The 9,234-nt window shown below is 39.4% G+C and overlaps 1 protein-coding gene and 1 long non-coding RNA gene across 5 annotated transcripts in view; one reads left to right on the top strand and one right to left on the bottom strand.

Annotated features, from left to right (window-relative positions):
* Positions 1-558: 558 nt before the first annotated feature.
* LOC132502048 (uncharacterized) lies at positions 559-5,960 on the top strand. Its single transcript, XR_009534390.1, has 3 exons — positions 559-934; positions 1,363-1,603; positions 4,374-5,960. It is a non-coding gene; the product is annotated as an uncharacterized LOC132502048 (long non-coding RNA).
* The window catches only part of EML4 (EMAP like 4), a 164,069-nt gene continuing 157,017 nt past the window's right edge, over positions 2,183-9,234 (bottom strand). For 3 of the 4 annotated variants that reach the window (XM_060117844.1, XM_060117842.1, XM_060117843.1), the window contains 3 exons: positions 8,805-8,903; positions 5,699-5,829; positions 2,183-5,019 (listed from right to left, as the gene is read on the bottom strand). In XM_060117844.1, coding sequence (XP_059973827.1) covers positions 4,546-5,019; positions 5,699-5,829; positions 8,805-8,903 — 704 coding nt within the window. In that variant the 3' untranslated portion in view covers positions 2,183-4,545. The remainder of the gene's footprint in view (positions 5,020-5,698; positions 5,830-8,804; positions 8,904-9,234) is intronic. The other variant, XM_060117845.1, reaches the window with a different exon arrangement.

Below are 9,234 nucleotides of genomic sequence, written 5' to 3'. Positions count from 1 at the left end.
AACCTGGCTTCTCACCTGTAAGTTTACTCATCTGTAAAATGGAGATAATCGAATTCAGGATTGTTGGAAGAATTGAACGAGTTAGTACATGGAAAGCACTTAAGTGTTACATGACGTGTTAGCTGTTATGGCTGAGTAGCATTTCGTTCTGTGGACGTGTGCCATATTATAACCATTGAGCACTCAGTTTCTTATTTTCCACATTTCTTGATGTTTTTGTCCTTTGAGATACAGAAGTGGCACCCTTAAGTTTTTCTGCTAGACTTCTGGATTGGTAAAATTAAAACAAAAAACACAGACGTGTTCAGTTCCGTAAGCTATGGTCTCCTGAGGATGTCACCCATGGATATAGAAATGAAACACACTGACATTTCTAGAGACAATGAATCTTTTTTTCCCTCCATTTGGGATTCTTTCTCTTTTAGTTCCTTTGTCTACTTTGTATCAGAGGTTACTGTAAGGGTCTATTAATGAGGGTGGAGTCGAAATTCAGGTTTCCTTTGGAAAAGATGAACTGATTAGCACAAAAGGTGTAATATTATTAGAGTCCCTGAGGAGAGCAGGAGTTGCCCCTTTACAAAGGGATGCATCTACTTTTTGGGAAAAGTGCCAGGAGACTTTTACCATGGTCCCTGAAGATCCCAGTCCTGGGCATCCTGGACAAAGGCGGCTCTTCAGCAGGGCCCGTTTCTGTGATGGTGACAGACGTGCAGTGTTGCTGTGGGCAGTGCCCTCACCTTCTCCTGAATGGAGGACTGAGATGACATAGGTCCTCTGCTGTTTCCCCATCTCCTTTCCAGAAATCTCTGAATCTTCACCCACATCTTTTCCTTCTTCCTCCATTTATAAAGAATGTCTTTCTCCTCGTGTAAGTGGAAGAGGCTCCAGCTTTCCAAGTTATAGCACACGAAGTCCTGGCGTGGCAGTTACCTGGGTAAGATAAGAACGCAGGCCTGTTCCTGAATCTCCCCAGCCCACCCCTTGCCCACAGGGCAGCACGCCCCTTATCACTGCGAGCTGGGGTGTCTGGGGGTGCACTGGCCACGCGGGGACTCCTCCAGCGGCAGCTCCGCTCCACCCAAGTCCTGCACACCTGCTCTTCAGCCCCGTCTCCTTTGTCCTAAAAACATGTCCTTGTCCTAAACTCTCATTGTAGTTCCACCTTTAAGCTAGAAACCTAGTTCCTTCTAGAAGTTACACTAACAAACACCTCAATATATCCAAGATCTAATTCATCATTATTTCCCCATAGAGTTTCCTTTTTTGGATCTCCTTTTTTATTAAGAAGAAAAATCACATTATTTAGTGGGTTAGTTCTGGAGTCTGTCAGCCGTTTCGTCTCTGAATTTTTTTTTTTTGCAGTACGCGGGCCTCTCACTGTTGTGGCCTCTCCCGTTGTGGAGCACAGGCTCCGGACATGCAGGCTCAGCGGCCATGGCTCACGGGCCCAGCCGCTCTGCGGCATGTGGGATCTTCCCGGACTGGGGCACGAACCTGCATTCCCTGCCTCGGCAGGCGGACTCTCAACCACTGCGCCACCAGGGAAGCCCTCGTCTCTGAATTCTTGAAAGAGGAATTCCTGCCCCAAGACAGTCTCTCACAGGTTAGTATATGCTAGTGGCTGTGAACATATTTTCATAGTCAACAAGGATGAATAAGATGATGAAAACCCCATCATTTCCATGACTGTAAAACTGGGAACGTATGGAATACTCTTAGTCTAATGCTTCATAAAGAAAAATTTGTAGCAGCTAATTTATGGTTGCAGTGTACAGAGGATGTATCACTAAGCAACATGGGAGAGATGGCGAAAGCGGGACGCTGAGTTCAAGGGCTTCTGGCAGGCTACACCGGGGAGGCAGGCAGTGGAGGCGGGGGTCAGGCAGGTAACCAGGATCATCACCAGGATTACCTGATGTTAAACACTGGAGAGAGTGTAGACATGAGATAAATTAAAACAAAGCTATTCCCTACTAAATGGAAGCATAAATCAGAAGTAATTTCCTCTAACATTATGAGATGGTCCATGTCTGTCTGTCACTCCAGAATAGCCGTATCCATAGCAGTGGCAGTGGTCAACTGATACATGTGTCCTTCTGAACTGTCATGTCTTCTGATGATTGGACAGTCACGGAAACTAGCAGCATAAATGAAAAAAGACTCAAGACACATTTAGAGAGACAAATGAAACATCTTATTTTATTTTTTAATCTTCAGAATTTTCTGCCGTAAGACAGGAATGCATGATAGAAATGGCTCAACATCTTCACATGAAACACTTGGATTCATTTTCATTCACAAGTTTTCCTAAAAACATCTACAATTTCATAATCCCACCCACTTCCAACCATTATCACAGATTTAATTGACTGTTAAACAGTAGTTGCCAGCAATAGAGAGCTGGAACGCTTTCTGCGTATTAGTAGTGTCTTTTGAAACTACCACCCAAGATATCACGAATATAAATTTCATGGTACACAGCAACCCCAAAGGTGACTGATGTCCCCAAATAAACTCCCTGCTTATCATGGAGAGTGGTATCCCCCAGGTACTTAACGAAATGCATTTTCTTCTCCTAGAATTACTTGTTCATCTCATAGTATTTTTCTTGCAGGGTATATAGCACATGCTGACCTGATGATTCAGTCACCACAGCTAATAGGCAAATATATATGCCTGATACTGCTGCTGCTGCTCTCTGATAATTATATACAAACATACTGAAAAATGATGTGTTGCTTGGAGTCTACCTCCCTTCTTCTGAAGAGAACTACTTTGAGGTTTTTTTTTTTTTTTGAACAGTTGTAAACAAAAGGAAAGAGAAATACATGGACATATATCTATACACAGAGATAACACACTATTTTCAATGTGGCGCATATCTTCTTATATAGAGATACACAGAGTGAGTGTCTACACTCACCCCGTCACACATACCACACCCTTACATACAGCATGTGAATACAAATGTTGTGAGTGTCCTTGGGAGTTCACTGAAGTTTGTGTATTACCAAATGATGATGAAATACCTGATTTGTATTACTCCTGAGAAGACAGTAGAAGGGAATGACAGTTCTGATGCACTTTGGAATGGCACAGTCACGTAAACACTTGCATACTTAAGACTTTTGAACTCATCCAAAGTTTCTAAACATGATCTAACCAAAAAAAAAAAAAAAAAAAAGATCAAAACATTGCAAGTTAAAAAATAAAACAGTCCTTTTTTATAATCAAAGTATAAACAAATATATAGGAAATGCATATTTGTCAGTAATTATTTTGAAAATAGGAAATACATACTTAAGAAAAACATAATCATCTGACAAAACTTAAAAAAACAACTATCCAATGCATAATAACACATGCACTGCCCCCAAACAGCAGAGGATAGCCACATCAGAATTGCAAGGCTTAAAGCAACTCCACCAGAGAAAAATCACTGCGTATAGCAGGTCTGTTAAGTATGCAATTTATAAAAAAATGCCTGTGACTATTATTCACACTTATATAAAAAAGAATTTGCAATTTGTTGAGTATTTTATCCCTCAATAATCTGTATAAAAATTACACCTAAACCAGTGAATTTCAAGCACCAATTCAATCATTTAAACTTTATTAATATTTCTGTTATTGAAGGAGCAAATTATGATGAAGGCTAAGCTAAGATTAGCCAAGTTTAATTTTATAGGCGTGTGGTTTCTTCTGTTCATTCGCTTGAATGCCAAACATTTGAAAATGTTTAGGCCAGTAAAGGAATCCTTGGAGGAATCCATTATTTCAGAGTGTCAATGGTTTAATATACATTAAAAGCTCTTTAACAAACCACTGCTTTCTTAGTTCTAAGATAAAATAGATTTGCACACAGGAAATTAAGGGACTGTTCCTCACTCTTGACTTAGAAAAGGCAGCACCTACATAGTAGACTAACAAGCACATCTGGACGTCTGCCGGCTACGTAAGAAAAGGGTGTTATTATTTAAGAAGGCAACATCACTGCTCATGGCACTAATGAAGTTTTCCTTAACTAAAAAATTTCCACTAGACATTTGGGGTGGGAGGGAATCTCAGTAAGAGAAGGTTTTTTTGGTTTTTGTTTTGTTTTTCTGATTTTCAGCATCAGGAAAAAAAAAAAGTAGCACAGCCTGAGCCAGCAGATGAGTAACAGTGTTTGTGATGCCTCTGGTTGTTCCTGAAGAAAACCTGCTCAGATAATGAGGGGTTTATTTAAAATCTATACAACCGCTGTTTTTGTTTCCAGTATTAACATCATACCACTCACGTACACAGTAATTTCTGAGACACAATTAATGTTTCAGTCTTTTCCTACTATTAAATTTGGTTAATTTTCAACACACATCAAACCGAACCTTTAGGTCGACTGCATTTAAGAGACGGAAGATAAGACTACTGAAAACAGATTACGTGGAAACCAAAATCTCCATCAATAGTGATTCTCCATCACTTCCTGGCCTGTTATCTGAACTTTATCACAAGACCACATCATGCAGTTGGAGGAAAAAAGTGAGTCACGCGCAAGTCCTGGTGTTAGGACAGGGGTGAAGGGTCTTGCTGGTCCCCGGGAAGAGCACCTTCGCTCTGCTCATCACTCATCTCGTGGGCTGGCTCTTCGTAAACAGGCTCACCGAGGTCTTCGCTGCCCCCCTCACTCTGCTCCTCACTGTGGTTTTCGCTGGGCCCCACAGTCTGTTCCAGGCTGTTCTCCAGAAGTGTGGGAGAACTGCTTATCCTGCTTTCTTCTTCAGCTGTCTCATTTAAGGGCTGGGAAGGAGGTGGTGTGGGAGCATCAGACTGCATGACACTTTCAATGGAAGAGATGGGGGCTTTGGTGAGCGCAGTATCCGCTACAACCTCATTTTGAGGCAAAGATAACTTTTCCACAAGTTTCCACTGAATGATGCTCATGTCCTTTCCACCAGTTGAAATCAGGTGACTGTCATTATGAGTAAAACTGACATTGGTGACATGGCTGCTGTGGGCACTGTACTTGTGACTGGGAGCCTACATGAAATAAATCAGACAGGAAAATTAAACTCATTCTTCACATGCCTACTTACAGCAATGGAGGTGACCAGGCTAGGGAGGTCATTCAATTTGTGAAACAGGTAATTCAGATCAAAACCGCAAGTCATTGACTGAGGAATAAAGCTAGCAGTAATTTCCTTTTAATACCTATTTATGTGGGAGAAACAAAGTAACTGGACAGCTGTACTTTCAGACTGTAAAAAAAAATGATGTCTCTTCTGCATACTTGTTAGAATTTAGTGACTATTCTACTGAGATGGCTAGGGGAGAATTTACTAGGTTGGAAAGATTATAGACGATTTAGGAGTCATAACGTTGATCATGTACCAAAAATAAAATATTTTTATGTTTAGAAGAAATTTAAAACTACCAAGGTATCAAAATGAAAAAAAAAAAGGACAATAAACAAAAACGAATAAAACATCATCAACTGGCTTCTCTGTCTTCTCCGTTACCTTAATGAGGAAGGAGAAGACAAGCACAGCCTGCTTGGATGCTTACAGCTGGCCCTGTTCCCTCCCCCCATGCACTGTAGTATCACAGACAGTCATTAGTAACCCTATGAATATTTTCCCACCATTGACACAATATATCCCCAAACAAAAATTATCCCCAAACAAAAGGCCCTATAACACTAGTTTTTATTAAGTTTTACCTTTGCTTTGGAGCAGGGATACTGAAACAGGTGGACTTTGCAAAAGTCATCAGCAACAGCTATCACCTTTCTATTGTGGGATCGCACCAGTGCATTGATATCTGTCCCATCAGATCCTTCTGGCCAGACACCTTTGATATGGAAACATGCGGGGGAGGGGGGTGTGTGTAGAAAAATTAGCCTGAAAAATACAACTGCCATACTACGTGTGTTTATTTTAGAATCTTAGTTTTCATCCGTGTTCAAACTCTTAGCTGCTAAATTTCCCTTAAAGATTTCTTAGTGGCTCAATACTTCATTCAAATGATGAAATTTTATCCAAAATCTAATAATAAACAAATAACCTCAAGATGGAAAATTTAAGACTTTAAACTTTAAGACTCAAAAATACTCACTAGTAACCAGCAGGTGGTGCTAATAAATAATTTTAGTTTTAGCTTGTCTCACCTTGACAATAAGCTCCTCCTGTTTAACGTTTCCCGTCAGAGGGGAAATTCTCAGTTATTTCTGTAGTGACGTGCAGAAACAACGCCATAGCACTAACCCTTCACAGTGGACTCCGCTCCCTTTCAGGCAGGCACTTAAAAAAAAAACCTCATAGAGATTCTTTCTTAATGGAAATGTATAGGCCATCCACTAGCCTACCATGTTATCCACAGAAGTCTCCATAAACGATCACTTATGTCCAAAGGTCAACACAGTAAATTTAACTATTCGGAGTCATTGTGAGGCACTGGTGGTCATGTTGAACGTGATCAGCACAACCCTCTACTAGAGGAGAAATACACAACATGTAACAGATGAGATGCTGGCCTCCTGTGGTTCAGTACTGCTCTAGAGAACTGTTTTTTTGGTAAATTCAATAAAGATGAAACACTTCTTGACTGACATCTCTTAATAAGTAAATTAAATATTGTTTCACTAAAATAACAAGGTAAGTTACTAGCTACTGGCCACTGCTTCAGCTTCACCCAGAATAATGAATTTGTTTATGGACTAGTCAGGGTTATTTTGTTTTAATTTCTTCCAAGCCTGGTAGGCTTCTTCATCTCAGTAGCAGTTGTATTTAGAACAAGTACCCATAATGGATTATTTTTCTAATGCACACAGCATAAAGAAATGTTCAGATCTACCATCAGAGTGGAGGAGAGAGTCCAACTTTTCAGAAGGCAGAGAGACACTGTTAAAGGAAAAATACCTAATATTTTGGGAATTGCTTTAGGTTCTGGTGCCACATCCATATCCAATATTCTAATTACTGAGTATAACATCTCTCTTTAATCCTAACTTTCTCAGAAGGACTCCTACAGATTGGCAAAGACTGAGAAAACTGTCGAAGGACAGATTTCTAGAAATGTCCAAAACATGAGATTAGGAATGATCTCCACATTTTATCTTTAAATAATGTCTACTAAAAATGCCTTTATATGTCAATAAATGGTACTGGGATAATTGGACACCACATGCAAAAGAATAACAACTGCTGACAATGATGTGGAGAAACAGAACCCTTGTACACTGCTGGTGGCAGTGTAAATGGTGCAGCCACTTAGGAAAACAGTCTGGCAGTTCCTCAAAAGGTTAAACACAAGAGTTACCATTTGACCCTGCAATTCCACTCCTAGGTATAACCGAAGAGAATGAAAACATGTCTACACGAAAACTGTTCATAGCAGCATTATTTACAATAAAAAGTGGAAACAACCTAAGTGTCCATCAACTGATGATGAACCAAATGTGGTATAGCCATACAAAGGGATATTATTCAGCCATAAAGTGAAGTACTGACACATGCTACAACATGATGAACCTTGAACACTTGTGCTAAAGGAAAGAAGTCAGTTTCGATGGATCACATAGTACATGATTCCATTTATATGAACTGTCCTGAACATGCAAATCATTAGAAAAAGAAAGAAGATCAGTGGTTGCTGGGAGGTTGTGGAAGGGGAAGGGAGGGAGTGACTGCTAATGGGCAGAGTTTCTTTTTGGGGTAATGAAAATGGTCTAAAATTAGATAGTGATGACGGGTGCACAATCCTATGAATATGCTAAAACCACCAAACTGTGCACTTTAAATAGGTGAATTATATGGTATGTGAATGGTATCTCGATAAAGCTGTTATTTTGAAAATGCCTTTAACAAATTGGAAAGCTTCAATTTTCACTTGCAGGAAAAAATTGTGAAAGGCAATCTATACTATTATGTAAATGCCTTTCCTTTTTAATTGTCTTTCATATTTATTGGGGACCAAAAGTCTGCTGAATTCTGCAGAGAATAAACCTCATATTGGTTCAATCCTAATACATTCAGCTTCTCTGAACTGTGCATTAATAGTGATAACACTAAAGAGTACTAAGTGAAGTGAGTCAGAAAGACATACTATATGATATCACTTATATGTGGAATCTAAAATATGACACAAATGAACTTATCTATGAAACAGAAGTGAGAGAGTGGCATGGACATATATACGCTAACAAATGTAAAATAGCTAGCTAGTGGGAAGCAGCCACATAGCACAGGGAGATCAGCTCGGTGCTCTGTGACCACCTAGAGGGGTGGGAGGGAGGCGCCAGAGGGAGGGGATAGGGAGCTATAAGTATAGCAGATTCAAACTTTGTTATACAGCAGAAACTAACAAGATTGTAAAGCAATTATACTCCAATAAAGATATTAAAAAAAATACACTCTGCATCTTTAGTAAAAAAAAAAAAAAAAAAAAAGGGGAATCAGGGACATAGAGAACAGACTGGTGGTTGCCAAGGGGGAGGAGGGTCGGGAGGGTTGGATTGGGAGTTTGGGGTTAGCAGATGCAAACTGGTATATACAGAATGGATAAACTACAAGGTCCTATAGCACAGGGAACTATATTCAATGTCCTGTGATAAAACATAATGGAAAAGAATATGAAAAAGTATGTATATGTATGTATATAACTGAATCACTTTGCTGTACAGCAGAAATTAACATTGTAATTCAACTATACTTCAATAAAAAATAAATTGAAAAAAACACATGTAGACTATTTTTCATTTAGAAATTTAAGTATTATACATAAAAACACTACAAATCGCCTTTTCCCATCAAGTGCAATGTCCTTACCAAAGACTTGAAAGCCTAGCACACAGGTGTATGTCGTCCAATCGATGTCCTTACAGTCTGATCGATTCCTGATTAGTTTGCAGCCATTTGGAATGTCCCCTTTAAATTTAGAAACAGGAAGTATAATCATAGTGCTTGTGTCCAAATGTATTTGAAAATGCATCTTGACTCAAACTAGCCACGTTTACTTGTATTTATAATCCATACACTGAAAATATTAAGACACACTTGAAAAGAAAGTGTTTAACACGGTTTATAGAACTATAAACTGTTTCCCACTGAAGTTGTTTTTTCTTTAAAAAGCATAAATGCCCATCCATTGTACTCCTTTCTGCCTCCAGGAAAAGTTGTTAAATACAGAACCATTCAGAGCAGGATCAGTCCCCCTGAATAATTTCTCATGACATTTAAGTGAACTCATTACTTTGAG

The sequence above is a fragment of the Mesoplodon densirostris genome, chromosome 14, assembly GCF_025265405.1.
Source record: "Mesoplodon densirostris isolate mMesDen1 chromosome 14, mMesDen1 primary haplotype, whole genome shotgun sequence".
In the NCBI taxonomy this organism is placed as follows: Eukaryota; Metazoa; Chordata; class Mammalia; order Artiodactyla; family Ziphiidae; genus Mesoplodon; species Mesoplodon densirostris.
Note: the sequence above shows the minus strand (reverse complement) of the source record. Positions and strands in the feature narration are given on the sequence as shown.